The 25,332-nt window shown below is 36.3% G+C and overlaps 1 protein-coding gene across 6 annotated transcripts in view; it reads left to right on the top strand.

Moving 5' to 3' along the window:
- LOC103555851 (ubiquitin-conjugating enzyme E2 E2) overlaps positions 1–25,332 on the top strand; it is a 343,281-nt gene that overhangs the window by 292,490 nt on the left and 25,459 nt on the right. For all 6 annotated transcript variants that reach the window (XR_011527545.1, XR_011527547.1, XM_070577491.1 and 3 more), the window contains one exon: positions 4,904–5,051. Coding sequence is in view for 4 of the 6 variants with exons in the window: in XM_070577491.1 (XP_070433592.1) it covers positions 4,904–5,051 (148 nt within the window). In the remaining 2 variants the exon portion in view is untranslated. The remainder of the gene's footprint in view (positions 1–4,903; positions 5,052–25,332) is intronic.

The following is a 25,332-nucleotide window of genomic DNA, read 5'->3' as shown; positions in this document are numbered from 1 at the left end:
AACATGATGGGCTTTCTGGAAAATTGAGTCAGAGATCAGAGCAGGCCTTTGTAGGGTGAAGGTGAGCGGAGGGTGCTTCCTCAGCCTCTAAAACCTCCTTCTAACAGTTGCATATCCTTTGTTATTTGTCAGTATTCAAAACAACATTTTCTGTTTCTGCATCACTAATGACTAAGGACTGCAGACAGTTCCTTATCAGTTTGCATCTATTCTTCTCTCGCATTTCCCCTACCTTCGTTGATAGTGTCTGGAACAGAATGCTGGCTGTTTTGAGTTTTTATTAGCAAGTTTTCGCCTTGATTGTGGAATGCTTTTGTTGATGTGATCAGACCACACAGTATTTAAATAAGCAATAACAACTATAAACATTTTTATGTTGTTGGGGCCGGCCCAGTGGTACAGCAGTTAAGTGTGCACATTCTGCTTCGTCGGCCCGGGTTTCACCGATTCGGATCCCGGGTGTGGATGTGGCATCACTTGGCAAGCCATGCTGTGGTAGGCGTCCCACATATAAAGTAGAGAAAGATGGGCATGGATGTTAGCTCAGGGCCAGTCTTCCTCAGCAAAAAGAGGAGGATTGGCAGCCGATGTTAGCTCAAGGCTAATCTTCCTCAAAAAAAAAAAATTTATGTTTGAGTGCCTGGCACATATTGAGTGCTTACTAAATATTTGTTATTTTTATTATTGGCTTAACCTATATGAAGTCTCTTTTGAAATAATAATCTGTCGGACAATTTAGTAAAGTAACATTATGAGGCAGAAAGATATTAAAAATATCTCCTGCTTCCTCAGGATACTCTCCACAGTTTCCCAGCTTTCAGTCTACGGTAAGTTGTGGTTCTAAAAATGCTCTTTTACCTAAAGAACAGTAAGGTGTTACAACTCCTCAGAGAGGTAGTTGTCTGTTTCAGCAAACAGTGGGCTCTTTCTGTGTGCCAAGCACTGCATAGGACGTCAGTTGAAAGAAAACACTTTCGTGAGTAATTCATGGTTTGGTGAGGAAGTCCTTTGGCAAGTGAGATAACAGAAATAGGAATTTGATGAGGAACCCCAAAGAGGTCACGGCTTACATTCCAAGAGGTAAATGTGTGACACTACTTAAAACTCCAGGATCGTGAATTTTTCCCAGCTTGGAAAGGTGGTATTTGTGGAAGTCCATAGCATTAGAACATGTAGGAACCATCAACCTACCTAAGGTAGTTTAATTCAGTGTGATTTTTTTCATGAACACCGGTCAGGACAAAAGTTGACAAACATCACCAAAGTCAATCCTTTTTGTCAGTATTATAAAACATTAAAGTGTAAAACATTCTCTGTCCAAAAAATCCACAAGATTCTTTGCAAACTCATGCTTTGAATGGCTGAATTCGGAATAACAAACTCAGAATGGCTAAAATAAAGCATAGTGATAATTCTAAATGCCAATAGGATGCAGAGAAACTGGATCACGCTGCTGGTGGGAATATAAAATGGTACAACCTCTCTGGAAAAAAGTATGGCGGTGTCTTATAAAACTAAATATGAGCTTACCATACAGCCCAACAATTGCACTTTTAGACATTTATCCCAGAGAAATAAAAACCTGTATTCACACGAACACACACAAATGTTCATAGCAGCCTTAATTTTCATAGCTAAAAACTGGAAACAATCCGTTTGTCCTTCAGTGGGTAAATGATTAAACGAACTGGGACATCCCTACCATGGAATACTACGCAGCAATAAGAAGGAACAGACTATTAATATGTGCGACAACTTATGTGGATCTCAAGGGAATTATGTAGGGTGAAAAGAGCCAATTTCAAAAAGTTACATCCTGTATGATTCTGTTTATATGGCATTCTTGAAATGACAAAATTAGAGAGATGAGGAACAGGGTGGTAGTTGTTGAGAATTAAGAAGGGAGGAAAGGGGGGAAGATGACTGTGGCTATTAAAGTGTAGGACAAAGGATGTTTGTAATGAAACTGTTCTGTATTTTGACTGTGGTGGTGATCAGACGAATCTACACATGATAAAACTACATAGAAACAAATATACATGAGTGCATGTAAGATCAGTTATATATGGAAAAGGTCAATGGACTGTATCAATGTCAGTTTCGTGTGATATTATTCTACAGTTATGCAAGATGTTACCATTGAGGGAAACTGGGTGAAGGATATGTGTGATCTGTCTGTATCATTTTTCGTAATCTTGTGTGAATCTATAATTATCTCAAAATTAAAATATTAAAAAAAAAAAAAGGCATTGAGGCTGGGTAGGAGAGCATGGGCCTTTGGATCAACAAAACTGTGTTCAACTTCTGGCTCCACCACTTACCAATTCTGGGACTATGAGCCAGTTCTTTAACCTCTCTGTGCCTCAGTTTCTTTGTTTTTTTAATTTTTTTCCAGTTTTATTGAGACATGACTGATATATAACGTTGTTAGTTTTAGGTGTACAACATAATGATTTTATATATGTATATGTTAGGAAATGGGTACCACAATAAGTTTAGTTAACATTCATCACCTCACGTAGTTACAATTACTTTTAGAGTAGAAACAATAATACTGCTTCCTTCCTTGTGTTGTTTTGAGGATTAACCGGCTCAGAGTAGCCAATCAATATCTGATAGGTTTTAAAAATATCATATATAAAAGTCACTCTTCATTTACATTGGATCATAAAAATATTTTGTCTTTTCATCTAGCACTTAAAGGGATGGGCGATCTGACTTCTCTGCAGAATTTTAATATTACTAGGTATTCTCTATTTTATTAACTTCTCACGTCGTCTTTTCTACTTTCACTGAGTTTACTCGATTATTTTTTTTCCTTCCTTAGTCAGACACTTAACTCATTAAATGTCTTTCTTCCTTTCTGATACATGCATTTCAAACTGTAGATTTCTCTTTTACAACTGTTTTAGCCAAATCACAAATTTTGGTTTGGCAACCCAACATTTTCATTGTCATTCAGTTATAAATATAGTTGACTTTTTTCTTTGATCCAAGAATTATTTGAAAATGTTTTTTTCAGTTTCCAAACATATGATGGAGGATCTTTGTGGTCTTAGTAATTCTTTGAAATATGTTAAGCTTCCTTTGTAGCTTAGCATCTGATCAATTTTTATAAACGTTTCTTATGTGCTGGGAAAGGAATATGTATTCTTTAATTACTGAGTGTAGAATTTTATCTTCATTCAGTACTTTGATTTTTGTTAATTTTGTTGTTTGTATTTTCAGTGTCCTTACTATGTTTTGCTGTGGTTGCCCGCCCTATCAGTTACTGCAATGAAAATGTCATATATTTGATCTGATAGTAATAACGTAGTCATTTAAGCTCTTTTTTAGTTAGTGTATGCATAGTGTATATGCCCAGGGGTTAGAATTCTCAAGGGAAACACTTTTGTCCCCATTCCAGAGCCCAGGCTTTCTCTGGTGTCTTTGCTGTCTCTCCCATAAGACGTTCTCTTTTCAAGTTTATCTATTTACTGAAAGACTAGCTGCTGCTCAAGTGTCCTAATTTATGTAAAGGCTCTCAATTCCAACCTCTTGCCTCATAGAGACCTAGGATTTCTTCTTATTTCTCCATGCGGGCATCAAAACCCAAGCCTCCAGTTTATTAAGACTGACTACTATCCTTCACCTCCTCCCTCTTTCCCAAGCCCCAGCCCCTGGCAGCTACACTGTCAGCTCGTGTGCTTACTATAATTTTTGGTTTTTAATTCTGGCCTCTGGGGATTCCCCTTGAAAATGCAGCTGTGCATTTTGGTGGATGTTAGTTATGTTTTCTTCAACATTTCTAGGTGTTTGGGATGTGTATGTATAGGGAGGGATGTCGAGGTTATCCAGTCTGGCATGTTGCTAGAAGGGAAATTCTCATTAGGAGTATTAAACCAAGCCTGAGACTAGTACCCTATTGTTCAACAATGTAGAAGATGGACCTATCCTTTGTGAGACTTGACATCATATGAATTAAGTAACTCTGATGTTTGGGTAGATGCTGGATGCCTTGGTGGGGTGGCAACAGCTGCAAAGATCTACTATGTGTGTATTTCTTGGTTCAGAGCCATTTTGAACTTAGGGTACCAGAAGACTGATCTTTGGAACAGGTTTATTTCAATTTATGAATTTGAGAACATTTATAAACATGATATTAATAAATAGCATTAAAATATTATTGTTGCTTACATAAGACTTTCTTAAAATAGTTTTACCAGTTATAAAACTGATTTGGACTTTCCTTTTTCAATCAAAGTTCTTTAAAAATGTTATAAGCATGTTTCAAAATTATACCTAAGCAGAGTACAGTGGTGACCTAGCTATCATAAAGAAGAGCTAGACTGCACTGATACTGCTTTCAAAATATAGGACTTAAGGAGGAAAAAGCTTGTAAATTATAGTGTAGTTTTTCTGTGAACTAGGTGTATTATTTACGTGTGTGCCCTAGTTCCTATTTTTAAACCATGACATAGAATAATATTTATTTCCTTTTTATACTATTCCCATGCTTCTTTGAATTTTATAAATGTACAAAATTCCTTAAAGCAACTGAAATCCAATAAAAATTTTCCTTTGAAATTTTTGTTTTCAAAAATGTTTTTCTTTGAAATTTTTTTAAAGGTCAGGGTTCGTTTTCCTCTTATAAACATTTCTGCAATTGCACTAAGAGTAAATTCAGTCCCCAGAATATTAGGTAAACGATAGGACTCTTCATCAGAAGCAGAATATCATGATTTTGCTGTTGAAGTTTAGTTATCTATGCCCAGAATGATAAATTCTTGAATAATGATTTTGTTTATTGACTCTTCTCATGTGCCTAAGGAACAATTAAGTATATGGTTCAACCAGTGACCCTTGGATTATTTTTTCTAATAAAAGGTATGTCTGTTTGTGACAACTTTGTATTTTCTTCTAGGTTACCTTCCGAACAAGAATCTATCACTGTAATATTAACAGCCAAGGCGTGATCTGTCTGGACATCCTAAAGGACAACTGGAGTCCAGCGCTAACCATTTCTAAAGTTCTCCTCTCCATCTGCTCACTTCTTACAGATTGCAACCCTGGTAAGAAACTTTAAATCCAATACAGAATTGGAGCTATTCAAAACTTCAATGTCAGACCTTAGTAAATTGTTTACTACTACCACCATCACCACCACTACTACTACTATGATTGTGATTATGATTATAATTGATTTTAAATTTCCATAGCATCTAACTGCTTTCTTTTCAAATTGAGTCTTGTCGTTAGTCCTTTTCAGACCTATTATTTGCCAACACGGAAAAAGCATAGGGTGATAAAAATTAATGAAAAATCATTTTAGTTGGGGAAGTGCATTTAAAGAATGCTCTACATTCTACTGCCAAATAATAATGATAATTCAAATTGAATAGCTTATTCTTTAATTAGATGCCCACCAGAAGATGTTAGTTTGAGAAATGTGGGCTATTAAAATCTGATAACAACTAGGTAACACCACACAGATGTGACCTTTTTGACATCTTAATAACTGTGCATCCTTACAAGCTATTAGACCAAAAAAGTTGAATGGTCTTGAATTAGGAAATACCCAAAAAGTAAACAAGGAAATGCAACTTTCCCGGAAAACTAAAGAGAGTTCATGGCCAGGCTTTTGTGACTTGCTGGTGTGCTTAATGCTGAAAGTTTTTACTTTCTCTGTGTTCCTAGATGTGTGATTCTGTGCCTTTGACCAACTTCTTTTAACTAAAAGATAAACCAACTGCCAAGTTTTTACGTATTTGGGTTTATTTTGGAAAATACAGAAATCCAAAGGGTTTTCATTGGTGTTCTCAGTGAGAAATTTTTCTTTGAGTATTTAATTAGTAGTCTTAATATTTCGTGAGATCCCATCTTCCATATTTAGGAATGAACTCTATTCACTAGATAAGTGACGTTTCAGACGACAGAAATGACAAGTGGGAATCAGAGTCTCTCTTAGGCTCCTGGCTAGTTTATGAAAAATGAAGAAATTATAATCTTTTTAATTTTTGTGTTTGTTATTTTTCAGTAATAAAGACTTTTTTAGTAAAGAAAGATAAAAACAGAATTTAAACTGATATCTTTAGAATATGTATATAACAAATTAATGCTTTTAACATCAAAAAGAAAATAAAGTATAAATGTGCGAAATCATTATAAAATAGTTTTTAAATTAATTCATACTTCACCCCAGATAGTGAAGTTCAGTAATGCCGCACTAATTTAAAACTGAATGGCAAATGCTTTGTTCTTTCAACCTCATTATTTCTGTTTCAGTCTCATTTATCTCTGTGACTGTGTAAAACCTCATGTGGAGGTAATGTCATAAAAAGGCTTTTTTTGTGTGATATGAGGCCTAGACCAAGCGGTCCTCCTGGAAATGTTAGGACATGGAGCTGCATCTGCCTCCCAACTCCCAGAAAAGAACTTCTTCTGAGGTTTGCTGGAATCTGGAGGGGGGTGGTGGTTTTGTAAGAGAAAAATTTATTTTGAGAGGTAAAGTCACTATTCAAGAAACTTTTGATGTTAAGTCATTATGCCGTACGCCTTAAATTTATACAGTGTTGTATGTCAATTATATCTCAATAAAACTGAGGGGGGAAAAAGAAGCTTTTGAGACCCTGCTCTTTACAAGGCACTTCTAAGCACTAGAAGAATAAATTCTCATTTCTTATACATGAAATAAGATGTCCCTTGACACTTAGAGAGAAAACTCCATGCCAAGCAGCAGTCTTACCACAGAGGGCGCAAGGCCTGCTTGGTCTCCCGTCAGCCGAAATGGGTTTATCAGCCCGAATCAGCTTGTGCGTGAGAGTGTGTTCTCTGTACAGGGATCCCTACTTAGAGAAGTAGACTTATTTCACCAGAGCCTTCTCACAGCAGTCCAGGAGGTTCTGTTCGGTAAATTAGAGTTTTCTTTTGCTGTGTCTCAGAAAATTACAGATGCATTCTGTAAAAAAAAATAAAAATAAAAATCACTCCTGGCTAAAGCAAAATCACATAAATAAAGTAAATAGATTTTGAAAATAATCTATCAATAGTAAGAATAATCCTAAAGATAAGGCTAAAGATATAATGTTCCTTAAATTTCACCAACTAGAGATAGCCTGTCTGATAGAATAGAAGATTTGTAATGTACATGCTACCAAACTAAATATTCATACTTTAACATATAACAACTTCCCATAACATATACTTCCCATAACAACTGGGAAAAAGTTTCCCAGTTGGCACATCATTATATGCATGTTCACACTTCTAGAATCTTAAAAAGAGTTATTTATCTTAAATAAGTCAAAATGTCCGTTCTTTTCTTTAATGGATTTACTTCACCCTGTTTTCTGGTACACTTCTAATCTCTAAATTTTTCCTCCTAGATTTAAGTTAAACTTCAATCTAACCTATCTTCAAATTATCACAAATGCAAGTTCAGTAGAATGTGAATGGATAGAATTTTCCTACACTGAATCTGTAGCGCTATTTTAACACCAGAAATGCTGTCAGCTCACAAGTAGGCCTTGCATAAGGATATAGACATTAAAGGTGCTTTCTCACTTATCTTTACATAAACTGATTTTGTTTAATCCTTTTCATACTTTTCTCATAATTTACATTTGTCTCAGAAGTTTTTGTCCATTCAGAAACAAATTTTATATGTTTCAAGATGAGGCATGATATTTATAGTCAACAGACATAAATTTAAAAACCATCCCCACTGTTTAGTAGTGTAACCTTTACTGGTCACTTAACTTTCCTCGGCCTTAGTTTCTTATATAAAGCAGAGATTATCATCAACCCTACCTAAATCACAGGATTCCTGTGAGTTTAAAATGAGATAATGTATGTGAGAGCTCTTTGTAAACGGTAATGGGCTGTTGCTGGCATTGTTTCCCAGAGTATTTAGAGTGGCGATCTGTAATTCTTTTTCTGTTTCTTTTTGACCATTACAGAGTTGTCCACTCATCCTTTGTAGGATTCTGATTGGTGTGTCCTATAATAACACGTACAGCAAAATCTCACCAATTCAGTATAATTAAGAAATTAAGAAAAGGTCAGCCTGATTAGTAATTTTTTAATGAATTTTAGGAAATTTTAAATGAGCGAAGACCTAATACTTTTAAGCACATATAGGAAATATTAGTAAAATGTTTAAACTTACGTGGCCTGTAGACTCTGCTTTACCATGGAAAGGGATGAAGTGGGTTTTAAACGGTCACAAAAATAGAGAAAATGATTGTAATGAACTCCAGTGTATCCCTCACTCAGCTTCAAAACATGCCTTTGTTTAGAGTAGGTATTTTTACAGGTTAACAGGACGTTTTTTAGACAGGCTAAATATTCTCAGATAATAGTGCTTTACACCATTAATTTCCAGGGCAACTCTTTTTTAAGAGATAATATGGTAAATTTCAGAACAAGTTGCCGCATCAGGATTATTAATAATATTTGTTACTGAGTTGCTGTGGATGTAGGCTACTGAGTAAAGTCTTGTTTTTTTAAGGAGAAATTAAGATAAATTACTTAAACAACACATTTAAATAATACATATTTGAAATCATAACAATTCACAGGAGTGTTTTAATATGGAAATTTGAGAGTTTTGAAACAACATAATAATAACCCCTCTAATAGTCTAGAAATTTACTCCTGTAGACAAAATATCCAGCTGATTGGATAACATTTTGCCCTTTTAATTTGAATATTTTAGATTGTATTGTGTCTTGGGAGAAATATAATTATGAAAATTTGAAGAATTAATGTAATCCTACCAGTGGCTGAGTCAGGAGCCCTTAACAACTAAGCAATTATCTTTATTTTTCCTTACTTTCTAACTCAGCCTTCCATTCACTATCTGGCCTGGGCAAGATGCTGTCAGTAGCAATACTGAAAATAATTCTTATTTTTAAAAAAAGATGCCTCTAAAATGTCAGAATAATTATTCCTATACAACAGCAGTAACTTCTTTCATTTTTTATTCTCTTTGTATTTGTCCTTTAAGACATCCAGGAGCTTAATGCTTATAACAGGTGTTGAATTTTCGGCTCTGTCTTATTGGTGAAGAAATTGCATAAAAGCAGCATAGGAGTGCCTTTAAACTATAGGTATATTTCTTTCCATGACAAGTTTGTTCCTGGAAAAAAATTATAAATCAAAATATTTTAGATGTATATGAAGAACCTTCTGCTTAAGAGCATCCTAGGGAGAAACCTATTGCCAAATGAAACATTTAAAACTTGAATCGTGAATCCTCCCATTTGTCTTTTCTTGAAAATACAAGGGGTTTTTTGGCCTGTAACTCAGCACTGCCTTCCCTCTGAGGGCATTTCCCCAAATGAGTCATATCGTTTGTGATACTCAAGTGCATAGGCCAGCCTACAAAAGCCTGTTCAGCTGTGTGCCTGTAGGTAGGTGTAGGTAGTACCTTCTGGGGCAACTGTTCACACCAGTGAGATGCACGACCTCTTATTCAGAGAATTGTGGCCACACATGTACTCCAGTGACTGACTTTTTTGTCCCTACTGGTCCCCATGATGGAAACATGTTCGTACACAGTCTAATTCAAATGCATAAAGGCAGTTAGGACAAACGGAGACCTAAAGGAGATGTCTTTATAGTTTATCTAGCTTTGGATGCCAGCATTAGATTTTTATAAGAAAAATTCCAGAAAAGAGCACTCAGCTACAGTGCATGAATAAATAACTGCTTCACAGGAGCAAAGGCACGTAAGAGTGCCAGCCACCCCTGGTCCTCTGTAGAAGGGTACGTTTACCTGAGGAATGTGTACATGTTTTATCTAGGCAAGGGTCTAATGGGGCTGGTGTATTTTAACTTTAGCCTTTTTCAGAATGGTTCTCTGCCTACAGAGACTGCGTCCTTTCAGTGGATTCACATTCAAGATATTGTGGATAGTTTAGATTGGGATTAATCATTTCTGAGTTCAAAATAGTCTGTGTCCAATTTGGTAAAAGTTTTTAAGTGAAAGATTACTGTTTTGGGGAGGTTTTTATTTGCTTGTCTAATTTTCTGGAAAGGTGATTTACAGTTACTGTAACTAAGCAGAGAAGTCCTTGATTTATATGTGAGAGGTGCATTTAGGGAACGAGGGCCCAGTGTATGTTCCTAGTTTTCATGTTGCAAGGAGGATATCTTACAGTGAAAAAAGGGTTCTGGATATACTCCTTGATAATGTATCTGTATTGACTTTTTCTTTTTTTCAAAATGGAAATATCTTTATTGTTTTTTCCTAAAAATAATACATGCTTACTAAGTTTTTCTTAAATCAGACATCCTTTAAAGATAAGTATTTACTTTTCATTTGAGGCTCTTTGCTCTGCAAACTTAAGTTTGATGGGACTCAGCAAAGTATATTTGTCAGTTAAGTTTGTCTCATTATAATCTTGGTGTAAATTTAGTCACAGTGGCCTCAACTTTTAGCCCTGGTTTTGACCTTCTTCTACTTAGCATTTCCCTGTGCATATTTTACTGCCCTTTAATCAATATAAATCTAGACATGGAATAGCTGTTGCTACAGATTTTCTGTTATAAAGTATATTGCTATCCCTGCAATGATAACCTCTAATTTATTGGTTTGTAAGTTGATCTCATTAAAAAGCTATTGTATCTATTAACTTATAATGAAAATTCTCTTCAATTTACTTCTTAGAAAATGCCATTTGGGGATTTTCTGTTTTAGAAATCACCAATGATCTATTTTTGTTCAGAGAAAATCTGAGAAGGAAATGATGGGGTGGGCTACATCAGTACTTGTCAGTTTCTACACTCTCCCGAAACTGGGGTCTTCCTCCACTAAAATAAATGAATTAATGTCTTTCTTAGTGTTAAAATGTAGTAAATTGTCTGTATTTGAGGTGTTTTCTCCTCCTAAATTATCTTCATATCTTTGGCATCTGATGTGCTTTAGGGAATTGGGTAAAGCTGTGGAAGCTACATCTTCTGTCATTGTCAATGAAACGCTCTGAGAACACAAATAAGTTGAAAAGGGAAGTAGACTCTGAATATAAGTAAACACCATTCCTTACATCACATGAGAATATGTCTTTTACTCAGAACTGTCTACCCACGGAACGATTCAAAGACTATCCTTCCCTCACTTGAGGAGTTTCTGAAGAGTCCAGAACATTTAGTGTAGCTTTTAATTTTTTCTTTATTTATTAAATGAAGATAATTAAAAGATAACAATCAGCAATGGTGAATAAGGACTCAGATTAATTCTCCTAATTCTAGAGTAAAAAGAATTTTTTTTAAATGATAGCGAAGGAATTATGCAAGAATTGGTTATTTTAGGTCAAAGATCTTTCCTATTCCCCTAGATAACCTCTCCCAGTGTTTTTTCATTTTTTTATAGTTTAGGACCGATAATAAGTTTGTTACTCATTAAAATTAATCCTTTTTCCTTCTGTAGTCACTTTTTTTTTTAACTTTGGCCTTCAGGTAGCATAGCACTAATTAATGCTCAGTTGCAATAACTACATTACCCCTTATAATTAGTATACATGCTAATTATACATGCTTCTCTCCTGTACTCCTATCTATACTTTTTATTATGACTTAGATTATTCTGTTTTTGTTATAATTATTTTATTGAGCATATGCATTTTATTGTAAATCATTTGACTCTTGTTATGCAAAATGAGGCATATAAATAAGATATTAAAGTTTTTGCTTGAGGTGGGTTCAAGGAGCACATTTCATACCTCACTATTTGGGTTTATTTACAGCTTCTGTCAGGAGAGACATAACTGTGTCAGGCTTTGCTAAGCAGTCTCATTCCAACAACAAGATTTATTTTTCCTGTGTCTATTGTCCAACTGTTCTGTAGTCTCTTGGTCTCCACACAAGTAGAAAGGTTTCAGGTGTTATTCCCAGGCAGGGATTTGCCACAGATGTCTTTTCTGCTTAAAATATGTAGAAATGATGAGATTGTTAACTAGCTGACAGTGGTCTGTCTAATTCTTGTAAATCTTCACTGTATGCCACTTTTGAGGCTCTAAGTGCTATTTCTTTGTTGATTAACTTATTTTGCAATTTAAACTTCAGTCCCCATTCAGTCTATATCCATAATGTGGTGATTTGTTAATACAGTAGACTTGTTATTGGTAAATGGAATCATTCTAATGATATTTATTGTCAGAAGCACCTGTATCTGGTTTATAAATGACATACCATGGGTTTTATTTTATGTAAATTTAAAAAGTGAATACATTTTTAAAATTTTATAACAGCATGAAACATCCTCCAGGGTGTTGACTGGAAGGATCCCTCAACCTAGAGGCCATGGTGCTCTGATCTCTTTTCTGTCTCAGTAAAGTTCCCCATGTGGCTGACACATTCCCCTTTCAGGTGACCTTTCAGGGAGTACGGCCTTCGGAGACCACTGACACCATGCACGCAGCACTGAGGAGGCCCCTCTGTGACCACGCTGACTTTTAAAAAGTCAGAGGATTTGTTAGTGAAGCTTTTCTGTATTTTGTTAGTACTTGTCTAACGTCCTCCGGGACCAGGTGTGAAAACTGGAGGGAAGAGTGATTCTCCTGAGCTGAAGCATGAGACTCTCTCCTGCTGCTGCAGCTGGACATAGCCAAAGCAGCATGAACCACGGGGCTTTTGCTTATATTCTCACATCAGCTTGTTCATTACTGCTTTCTAAAGACTGCCTCTTTCAGGAGTCCTAAGAGAAAAAGCAATTAAAAAAAAGAGAATGAACCACATCAGAGGTTTTCCAAAAAGTGGTATAAACCCACATCATCTTTTGCAAGAGATAGGTACTAGAACTTCATATAAAGCTACATTTCTCAGCCTTTGGTGACCCTACAATACTTCCTTACTCATCTTTGACCTGTCTCCAGGGCCTCTGTTGTACTTTACTGCCCGTAGTTTGTCATATAAAAACAATTGATCTGTTGTATGTGTTTTCAGAGCATGTATGCACAAACTCCACCTTCACCCCAGGCTCGGGTTTGACTCCTCCCTCAAGCCTGAATTGTATCCCTACCCTCCATAAGAGTCAGTGAGCTGGAGCCGGGGCAAAGTGAAGTGGACCAGCACAGTGTTTCTTTCTTTAGGACAGAGCTTTGTGGTGTATGTATCCTTGGTTAGTCCTTCTTTCTCCCTTTTCCTATTACCTGATCTCTTCTCTTTTATCTGTGTTTCCAGCCTCTTGGTTTTTCTGCTACTACTTCTCTTTTTTTCATCCTTATTGGTCACCTGCTGTTCTCCCTTTTAACTCTTAACTTATTATAACTTTTCTTTCACCCAGTAAAATGCTTAAAAAAAAAGAAGGAAATCCAAACTCTTTTTGATTTATTTTTATTATAAAAGAGTTTTATTTATTATTATCTCTATAACCATTTGACTTAGCTTCTAGTGTCCACTGGCATGTTGTAACCTTGGAATAGTCCATTTCGCTTCATGTGCCCAGTGGTAACTCTTGTTCTTCTGGTGTACCAGGGCAGGTATGGCCTCATCAACTCTCAAAGGGGTGTTGTGTCAACTCTGAAAATGTGGCTGAACACTGTGCATAATGTTGGAGCTGTTGCCATTCTCAGCCAGTGCATACCTTCTTAATGCCGTGGCCTCTTTCTCCAGTTAAACAGTTTCTTTTTTTAATCTAGTTTGGAAAATTTATTAAATATAAAGTCCTATGCTCTGTAAGTAGCATTGCCAAAGCAGTATCATGTGTGTAGCACCATAATCTCATTTTGATGTTCTGAACTTCTTTGTCTTGTGTATGGATGGCAGGATTTTAAATGAAAACACTGGAATTAGTCCATAGTGTAAAATGGTTTATATTGTTTAGCTGTAAGCTGTTGCCCTGATCTTCACTGCATTTATGCCTGACTTTTCTAAGTCATAGTGACATACATGCATCTTTGCAGCAATCCTGTGATACCCCTTGCTAGACTCACCAGTGTCAGATCATGGACACAATGAAGATTATGCTTTACCATGGTAAAAAGATTTTCAAAGGAGCCAAATTATACTGAGTTTTAAAGATGTCAGGAAAATTAGGGTGTTACCCCCCTTTCTTACTCACTAGATAAAATCAGAGCCCTCATTTGTGAATTGAAGACAATACTTCCAACCCTGACTATCTGGCAGCATTATTGTAAAAATAAAGTGGTAGGTACAGACCTCTGTAAACACTTTGAAGGCTATGAGTATCATTATATGGAATGTATTGAACTGAAGGCCCATATTAGCTCTGCAAGATGTGATGTCCTGGCCTTTAAGATGTATAAAAAAGCAATTTCATTTCCTGCATAAAATCTTTAAATGGCTTTTTCATAGTTTTGAGAGTTCAGAGTTTCATATGTGAGAGAATTTACTTTCTAGTAACTAATAAGAAGAATGAATTACAAGTCAAACTTGACTTAATTCTTTCACTTTGCTTTAGGCTCCTGTCTTTATAATCTTGATAATTTAAATATTTACCATTATCCTCTGTCATCTATAAAATGAAATATAAATCTGCTTCTTTATTCCAAGCACCCATAATGTACCAACTGTATGCCCTCTGTAGCCCCATCTGGCCAAAAACTCCCCGGGAGACTGCCTTATTTCAAGCCGAAGCCTTTTTTAGCCTTTACTCCTGTCTCTAGTGTTCCTTTGCTCTTCCCTTGTATAGGGTGTAAGTCTCAGACCTAAACACAACTTAAAATATGTCAGGATATTGGATGACAAACTTCTGAAGATCAGACTATGTCTAGTTAAGGTAGGAATGAAACCTAGCTGTTTGTGATAAAGTTTATGTAAATTTAATTGCCGAACTGGATATACTTTGTTATCTGGATTGTTTGTAATGTTTTTAAAATACATCAGAGTGGACTTCTGCCTCTGGCCATGAAGAAATAACAGGAACCAGATTTACACTCCTACCTTAAACAAATAGAAAACTAGACATAGGACAACAGGCAGCCCAAGACTACAATCGCTGAGAGAAGAGAAACAAATGGAGTGAATCCTGCAGTTGCCCCACCTTACTGCCTAGAGGCCGTTTCCAGGCTGCAATACAGGGAGGAAGAAACCAAAGAGAGAGACCAGCAGTCTCACAGAATTGAGGAGACAGAGATAGGAATTTGGGAAGACCAAGGTAGCTTGTGTTTGTAGGGCAGAGATCCAGAGAAGAGGAACTGAAGGCTCCAAAGATCTGGAAAGGTATCCCCTCGAGTCTTGGGGTAAGTTTGGATCTGTGCATATGTCAGAATAAGCAGCCTGGGGCCAAGGGAAGAACTCCACAAAGGAGTAAGCTGAAAAATTCCTGGAGCTCACACAAGGCTCTCTATAAGTGGAAAGACCTCACAGCAAACAGGAAATCATGCAGTACTCAGAAGGTATTGCCTTAATAGTAGGGGTAAGTTAGCTCTGCACTAAAGGCTTCTCTGCACCTGCCCTAACAGAGTTTAAAAGCAAGTTCAAAAGGATCAGATTTCTTCTAAATAAATACGTGCTACAACAAAGTACAACATTCTTTAAGGGACTGCCACAAATTCCAACACCCAACAATGTAAAATTCACAGTGTTGTACATCCAGTAAAATATTACTGGGCATTTTTAAAGCAAGAAAATAGAACCCATAACCAGAAGAAAAATTAGTCCATAGAACCACACCAAGAAATGGGAGGAGGTATGGAATTAGTAGGCAAGAACACTAAAACAGCTATTATAAATAAATTTCATATGCTTGAGAAGGTAGAGGAAAACACAAACATGACAAGGAGAAACACAGAAAATGTTAAAAATATGCAAATGAAACTTCTAGAGATGAAAAATACAATATCTGACCTAAAAAGTGCATTGGATTGGAGTAACAGCACATGAGATAGAGTAGAAGAAAGGATCAGTGAAGTTGAAGATAGTAATAGAAGCTATCCATAATAAAACAAAAGAATTAAAAGCCTAAAAAAATAAAATGAACCAAGCTTCAGTGAATTGTGGGACAACATCAAGCTAACTAACATACTTGTGACTGGAGTCCCAGAAAAAGGAATCAGGAAAGAAAAAATATTTGAAGAAATAATGGGAGGAACTTCCACTTCTAGTAACAGGGACCAGATTTGCCCTCCTACCTGAAACAACCAAAAGACAGACAGATATGTAATACAATGGTTTTCAAGACACTGGACTCAGGCAGCAAAGGACAGTGATCCCTGAAACATGGGAAGCAAATGAAATGAACCCTAGATTATTGTCCGGTGAGAATTTCATGCTGGAACGGGAACCCAGGTAGAGTTCAGCAGACTCTCTAAGTTGGACAAACAGACTCAGTCCAGGGAAACTGAGGCAGCTATATTTCACAAGACAGAGGACAGAGAGCAGAAAGCTTCACAGATTGAGAGAACTCCAGAGATCTGCAGAAGGTACCTCTTGAGTATTCAGTGGAGTACTGATGAGCACATGCATGCAAGGAAACTACCCAAATCTGAAGAAAGAACTCTTGTTTACCTCCTCTTTGCCATGTTGGTAAGGAGTGGATTCCTACCCTAGAGTGATGGGGAGTGGGCAAACACACAACACTCAACACTGGACAGATGAGATTGATACAGTTTTTAGTCACATGTATTCTTAGCCTGGAGGAGAGGACATCACACACCATGCAGGGCATGTGGAGACTGCACTCAGGAACAGAGTGAACAACCAGGGGCTGTGGAAGACAGGCATTGTATTCTCAAGAGGGTAGAGTACTCCCTGATTCCTGCAGGAGGATGTGATTGACTTGTTTGAGTAATTCCACAGGCTGGCAGGAAACTGAAGTCCACTTCTCATTGATAAGCAGGAACTGTTCCTGGTGTCCATGATAAGGAGGTTTATTTGACTAGAGTTCCTTATCCATGCGAGCAGAGTCAGGAGGGCAATTTATGATTAGGCCACTTGAGGCCTTCCAAGTTTTCCTGAGATGTCAAAGCAGCACATAATATTGAACCTTAATTTTAGGTCTTATACCACAAGAACCATCCTAAAAGATTAAAGGGAATATTGCGTTTTCCCTCCAGCCAGACTGAACATATTAATAATTCATGGGATGTTGGATACACAGGAAGGTCTTGCCTCAGTTGTGGAAAATAATTAGCCCCAGATGAAGCACTGCTTCAGCCCACCTCCCTAATCAGAAAAGCAAGACCTGACGGGATCAAACTGTCTTCAAGAACAAAGCTCAAGGATATTTATAAGAATACAGAAATGTCTAGTACCCAACAAGGTAAAACCCACAATGTCTGGCATCCAGTCAAAGATGAGCAGCATGCAGTGAAGCAAGGAAAACATGACATAGGATAAGGATAACCACTCACTCAAAGCTGACCCAGAGCAGATGTAGATGTGAGAATTAGAGTAAATAATGTTGGATATTTTTCCAAATTTGATGAGAACTTTAAACACACATATCCAAGAACCTTGATGAACCCCAAGCAGAAGAAACATGAAGAAAACCACACCCAGACACATCATATGAAATTGCTAAAGAGTGGTAAAAAGAAGTTTTAAAAGCAACCATGGAGGGGGGGAAATGATCATATTATTACAGAGAAGCAAAGGTAAGAATGACAACAAACGTCTATTCAGAAACTATGCAAACCAGAAGACAGACGAACTACATCTTTAAAGTACTAAAGGAAAAACCGTCAACCTAGAAGTCTACACCCAGTGAAAATATATTTCAAAAAATGTATTTTCAGTAAGATATACCAAGCTTATGAACATTCTAAAGCTAAAATTTGGGATTGGAGAAAGGTCTTTATAATCAATTTAAAAACCCAAAGTCATAGAGAAAAAAAGATCAACAGATTTGACTACATAAAAAATTTTAAATTCTATGGGGCAAAACATAATTAACTGTTAACAGATACCAGTCTTGCAACGTATACAATGGGCAGAGAATTAATATCCTTAGGATAGAAAAGACCATAAATCAACAAGAAAAAAACCAACAACTCAGGAAAAAAATGGGAAAATGATCTATGCAGGCAATTCGCAGAACAACTAAATATGACCAGGAAACAGGAAAAGATGTTTACACTCTAGTAAATACCAACTAACATGAAATTTCTCTTTTTAATCAACTGGATTGACAAAAATAAAAAGATTAATAACATCCTATGTGGGGAGAGTGTAGGGAAAGGCACATTTATAAACTGTAGGAATATAGATTAGTACAACATTTTTTGAAGACAGTTTGGAGGTACCTATCAAAATGTCAAATGCTCGTAACCCCTGACCAGCAATCTCACTTCTAGGAATTCATCCTGTAGAAATACTCATACTCGTAAGTGCTTATAGATATATGTACCAGGAATACTCCACAGCATTATTTATAATAGCAAAAAACTGAAAAAGTTCTTAATGTGCATCATTAGGGATTGGTTAAATAGATGCTATGCAGCCATGAAAAGTAGAAGGAAAACCCACAATATTATGTAGTTTGATCTATTAAAAAATAAAATAAAACTGGCCATACACAGACATGAACACCCTCACACATTTGTATTTGATATAAATGCAGGAAAGTGTGGAAATATACATAGCAAACAGTTAAAAAGCAATTACCCTCTGGGGAGTTGGAATTTGAAAGTATAAGTTAGGAGAGAAGGATTTTCATGACTTACTTTTATATTTGTTTTATTGTTTGAGTTTTTAAGAGTTAGTAAATAACTTAAAATTTTTATATAACTAAAATTTTTAAAAGTAAATGTTAGTAAATTAAAATGAGAGGGGCTAAAGGTAAATTTTAGTTGATGAAAGGGCCAGTTTTTAAGTTAGTTTGTGAAGCATTATTGTAGTTTTTAATTAATATTTTCAAGTTTATTCAGCTCATATCTTTATGAAATGTAAATGTTTAAGAATTGACTAGTATTTCTTTTGCTTAATTAGAACCAAGATATTACATGTTAAACTGGGCAGAAATTTATGTTGGCTGCAGTAGAAATGTGCAAATATCCGTACTGTTCACACTTGCAGAAAGTTGTTACCAGAACTGCGCTTCATAAACGTTCTCTGTACCCTTTATAGTTTTAAAGTATCCATCTGTTTCCATTCACTCTAGTCACTGATGATTCGTTCCTAAAATTATGAACTTTCCCGTCTTTGTCTTGAGGAATTACTTCCTTTTTTATGAATAATTAGTAATGTGTGTATTTGCTGCTTACGAAGGTCTTATGTTAAATTTACAGAGAATTAGAAACTCATTAGGAAATGAAAATAACATTTCAGAATTAAAGGAGAATTAATTTCTACTTTTTCAAGGAGTTTTAGTAAAGAAGTGTTGCTTCGGCTCCTCTTTTGGTGTCAGTAAGGTGCTTCCTAGAGGTACCCTCTTGAGAATAAGGATGTATAGGAACAGGCATCTTCCTGCATCTACTGGGCATCAGGAAAAAAATGTAACCCTCTTGTTTCTTTTGTGGTCTTCCTAATATATAATTAGAATGTGTTTTGAGAAGTTTTAATTTTTACTTTTAAAATGTTTATTATATATGTATTTTAATATATCATCCCAATGACATCCATTGCCATTGTAGTAATCAACCAGAAGATAGGATGGAAAATATATTTTAGCATCAAAAAGGAAATTCTTAAATGGTTGTGACATTTTCTTCTTAAATGTCTAGTCTAATACTCTTTAAATAGTTATAGAGGCAGTAGGTGTTATGCAATTTAAGTAGTTAAATACATGATAACATTATTATCCCCATGCTGTCATCCCACCCCCTGAAAATCTATTTACAGTGTAGATTTTCTATTTGTGGCCCAGGAGATGAAAATTAGATCTGACTTCATGTTTTAATTATGCATCCACATGATCACAGTTGGGTTCTCACCAGCCACCGTTTGATGATTTCACTGCCCATGAAAATAAATGTTTTTATGATGAGAAGAAACTTAGACCAAGGTCTTAGTAAATCTTCGTTAGTACCAAGGTGTGCAGGCTGCATGTAGTGCAGTACTTGAACCAAAGCAGATCCTTAGGCATCACCCAGGAGGCCCCTGGTCACTCTCAAGGTCATCACTGGACTTGAGGGGGAAAAGAATTTTCCTACAGGTTGTTCCTGGGGAAGCCATAAAACATTGCCCTTCAAGAATCGCCATCCAACAACTATTTGAATTACTTAATGCCACTGAGTTGTACCCTTGAAAATGGTTAATATGGTAAATTTTATGTTATATATATATATATACATTTTAATTTAGAACAGTTCTTTAAACTTTATTTATTTATTTACGTTTTTCAATTAGCTCTCTCTAGGGATGGCTTCATTCTTTTTTTTTTTTAATTAATGTTATGATAGATTACAACCTTGTGAGATTTCAGTTGTACATTATTGTTAGTCATGTTGTGGGTACACCACTTCCCATCTTTGTGCCCTCCCCCCACCCCCCCTTTTCCCTGGTAACCACCGATCAGATCTCCTTGTCAGTATGTTAACTTCCACCTATGAGTGGAGTCATATAGAGTTCGTCTTTCTCTGACTGGCTTATTTCGCTTAACGTAATACCCTCGAGGTCCATCCGCGTTGCTGCGAATGGGCCAATTTTGTCTTTTTTATGGCTGAGTAGTATTCCATTGTGTATATATACCATATCTTCTTTATCCAATCATCAGTTTCTGGGCATGTAGGTTGGTTCCACGTCTTGGCTATTGTAAACAATGCTGCGATAAACATAGGGGTGCAAGGGACTCGGGATTTCTGATTTCAGGTTCTTAGGATAGATACCCAGTAATGGGATGGCTGGGTCATAGGGTATTTCTATTTTTAACTTTTTGAGAAATCTCCATACTGTTTTCCATAGTGGTTGTACCAGTTTGCATTCCCACCAACAGTGTATGAGGGTTCCTTTTTCTCCACAACCTCTCCAACATTTGTCGCTCTTGGTTTTGGATGTTTTTGCCAATCTAACGGGTGTAAGGTGATATCTTAGTGTAGTTTTGATTTGCATTTCCCTGATGATTAGCGATGATGAACATCTTTTCATGTGTCTATTGGCCATATTTATATCTTCTTTTGAGAAATGTCTGTTCATGTCCTCTGCCCATTTTTTGATTGGGTTGTTTGTTTTTTTGTTGTTAAGCCGGGTGAGTTCTTTGTATATAATGGAGATTAACCCTTTGTCAGATAAGTGGCTTGTAAATATTTTTTCCCAATTAGTGAGCTGTTTTTTTGTTTCAATCCTGTTTTCCCTTGCCTTGAAGAAGCTCTTTAGTCTGATGAAGTCCCATTTGTTTATTCTTTCTATTGTTTCCCTCAACTGAGGGGTTATAGTGTCCGAAAAGATTCTTTTGAAACTGATGTCAGAGTGTACTGCCTATATTCTCTTCTAGAAGACTTATTGTTTCAGGCCTAATCTTTAGGTCCTTGATCCATTTTGAGTTTATTTTGGTGTGTGGTGAAAAAGAATGGTCAATTTTCAATCTTTTGCATGTGGCTGTCCAGTTTTCCCAGCACCATTTGTTGAAGAGACTTTCTTTTCCCCATTGTAGGCCCTCTGCTCCTTTGTCGAAGATTAGCTGTCCATAGATGTGTGGTTTTATCTCTGAGCTTTCAATTTTGTTCCATTGATCTGTGGACCTGTTTTTGTACCAGTACCATGCTGTTTTGATCACTGTAGCTTTGTAGTATGTTTTGAAATCGGGGATTGTGATTCCGCCGGCTTTATTTTTCTTGCTCAGGATTGCTTTAGCAATTCGCGGTCTTTTTTTGCCCCATATGAATTTTAGGATTCTTTGTTCAATTTCTATGAAGAATGTTCTTGGGATTCTGATTGGGATAGCATTGAATCTGTAGATTGCTTTAGGTAGTATGGACATTTTAACTATGTTTATTCTTCCAATCCATGTGCATGGAATGTCTTTCCATCTCTTTATGTCATCGTCAATTTCTTTCAAGAAAGTCTTGTAGTTTTCATTGTATAGATCCTTCACTTCCTTGGTTAAGTTTATCCCAAGGTATTTTATTCTTTTCGTTGCGATTGTGAATGGGATTGAGTTCTTGAGTTCTTTTTCTGTTAGTTCATTGTTAGTGTATAGAAATGCTACTGATTTATGTATGTTGATTTTATACCCTGCTACTTTGCTGTAGTTGTTGATTATTTCTAATAGTTTTTCTATGGATTCTTTGGGGTTTTCTATATATAAGATCATGTCGTCTGCAAACAGCTAGAGTTTTACTTCTTCATTACCTATTTGGATTCCTTTTCTTTCTTTTTCCTGCCGAATTGCTCTGGCCAACACCTCCAGTACTATGTTGAATAGGAGTGGTGAAAGTGGGCACCCTTGTCTTGTTCCTGTCCTCAGAGGGATGGCTTTCAGTTTTTGTCCATTGAGTATGATGTTGGTTGTGGGTTTGTCATATATGGCCTTTATTATGTTGAGGTACTTTCCTTCTATACCCATTTTATTGAGGGTTTTTATCATAAATGGGTGTTGGATCTTGTTGAATGCTTTCTCTGCATCTATTGAGATGATCATGTGGTTTTTGTTTTTCATTTTGTTGATGTAGTGTATCACGTTGATTGACTTGCGGATGTTGAACCATCCCTGTGTCCCTGGTATAAATCCCACTTGATCATGGTGTATAATCTTTTTGATGTATTGCTGTATTCGGTTTGCCAGAATTTTGTTGAGGATTTTTGCATCTATGTTTATCAGTGATATCGGCCTGTAGTTCTCCTTTGTGTTGCCCTTGTCAGGTTTGGGGATCAGAGTGATGTTGGGTTCATAGAATGTGTTAGGGAGTACTCCATCTTCCTCAATTTTCTGGAATAGTTTGAGAAGAATAGGTATTAAGTATTCTTTGAATGTTTGGTAGAATTCTCCAGAGAAGCCGTCTGGTCCTGGACTCTTATTTTTGGGGAGGTTTTTGATTACCGTTTCTATTTCCTTACTTGTGATTGGCCTATTCAGATTCTCCATTTCTTCCTGATTCAGTTTGGGGAGGTTGTAGGAGTCTAGGAAGTTGTCCATTTCTTCCAGGTTGTTCAATTTGTTGGCATATAGTTTTTCATAGTATTCTCTTATGATCCCTTGTATTTCATTGGTATCTGTTGTGATTTCTCCTCTCTCATTCCTAATTTTGTTTATTTGTGATTTCTCTCTTCTTTTCTTGGTGAGTCTGGCTAAAGGTTTGTTGATTTTGTTAATTTTTTCGAAGAACCAACTCTTTGTTTCATTGATCCTTTCTACTGTCTTTTTTGTTTCAATATCGTTTATTTCTGCTCTTATTTTTATTATTTCCCTCCTTCTACTGACTCTGGGCTTTGTTTGTTCTTCTTTTTCTAGTTCTGTTAGGTGTCATTTGAGGTTGCTTATGTGAGCTTGTTTAGTGAGGTGAGCCTGTATTGCGATGAATTTCCCTCTTAGGACTGCTTTTGCTGCATCCCAAATGATTTGGTATGTCGTGTTCTCATTTTCATTTGTCTCCAGATAATATTTGATTTCTTCTTTAATTTCCTCAATAATCCATTGTTTGTTCAGAAGCATGTTGTTTAGTCTTCACATTTTTGCACCTTTCTCTGCTTTTTTCTTGTAGTTGATTTCTAGTTTCATAGCATTATGATCAGAAAAGATGCTTGATGTTATTTCAACTCTCTTGTATTTATTGATGTTTGCTTTGTTTCCCAAAATATGGTCAATCCTTGAGAATGTTCCATGTGTACTTGAGAAGAATGTGTAACCTGCTGTTTTTGGATGAAGTGTCCTATATATATCTATTAAGTCCATCTGGTCTAATTTTTCATTTAATTCTATTAATTCCTTGTTGATTTTCTGTCTGGATGTTCTGTCCATTGGTGTTAATGGTGTGTTGAGGTCCCCTACTATTATTGTATTGTTGTTGATGTCTTCTTTTAGTTCTGTTAAGAGTTGCTTAACAAATTTTGGTGCTCCTGTGTTAGGTGCGTATGTATTTATAAGTGTTATGTCTTCTTGGTGGAGAGTCCCTTTTATCATTATATACTGTCCCTCTTTGTCTTTCTTTATCTGTTTTGCTTTGAAATCTACCTTGTCTGATATTAGTATAGCGACACCTGCTTTCTTTTGTTCATTATTAGCTTGGAGTATTGTTCTCCATCCCTTCACTCTGAGTCTGTGTTTGTCTTTGGGGCTGAGGTGTGTTTCCTGGAGGCAGCATATTGTTGGATCTTGTTCTTTGATCCATCCTGCCACTCTGTGTCTTTTGATTGGGGAGTTCAATCCATTTACATTTAGAGTGATTATTGAGATGTGGGGGCCTACCACTACCATTTTATGTCTTGTTTTCCATTTTTCTTCAATTTCCTTTGTTTCTCGTCCCACGGTTTAATCTGTTCTGATGTAGAGCTGCTACTCTCTGTTGTTGTCCTTCTACTTATCTCCTCTGCTCTTGGTTTTGTAGCTCCTTTCCTTTTTTTGATTTTTCAGGAATGAGGGTTTTCCTGAGGATTTCCTGAAGAGGAGGTTTTGTGGCAATGAACTCCCTTAATTTTTGTTTATCTGGGAAAGGTTTTATTTCTCCATCATATTTGAAGGATATTTTCGCTGGGTAGAGAATTCTCGGCTGTAGGTTTCTGTCCTTCAGATTTTTTAATATATCATTCCACTCTCTTCTAACCTGTAAAGTTTCTGCTGAGAAATCTGCTGATAGCCTGATGGGGGTTCCTTTGTAGGTTTGTTTCTTCTGCCTGGCTGTCCTTAGTATTTTCTCCTTGTCGTTGACTTTTGCTAGCTTCACTACTATATGCCATGGGGTTGGTCTTCTTGCATTGATAAAGTTTGGAGATCTATTGGCTTCTGTCACCTGAAGATCCATCTCTCTCACCAGATTTGGGAAGTTCTCAGCCATTATTTCTTTGAATAGGCTTTCTGCCCCTTTCTCCTTCTCTTCTCCCTCTGGTATACCTATAATCCTTATGTTGCATCTCCTAATTGTGTCTGATAATTCTCGGAGAGTGTCTTCATTTCTTTTTAGTCTTACTTCTCTCTCCTCCTCTGCCTGCAGCATTTCTATATTGCCATCTTCCAAATTGCTAATTCTTTCCTCCATATTATTGGCCCTACTGTTCAGTGCATCTAGATTTTTCTTAATCTCCTCTATTGTGTTCTTCATTTCCAGTATTTCTGTTTGGTTCTTCTTTATCGTATCAAACTCTTTTGTGACATAGCTCCTGAACTCATTGAGTTGTCTATCTGAATTCTCTCTTAACTCATTGAGTATTTTAATGATGGCTGTTTTGAAGTCATCGTCATTTAGGTTATATATTTCATTTTCTTTGGGATTGTTTTCTGTGTATTTGTTATTTTCCTTCTGTTCTGGAGATTTAATGTATTTTTTCATATTGCTTGATGTTGTATATTTGTGCCTCCGC

This window comes from Equus przewalskii, chromosome 15, assembly GCF_037783145.1.
Source record: "Equus przewalskii isolate Varuska chromosome 15, EquPr2, whole genome shotgun sequence".
Taxonomy (NCBI): Eukaryota; Metazoa; Chordata; class Mammalia; order Perissodactyla; family Equidae; genus Equus; species Equus przewalskii.
The sequence above is the reverse complement of the archived record's forward strand: the minus strand, read 5'-3'. Positions and strand labels throughout refer to the sequence as shown.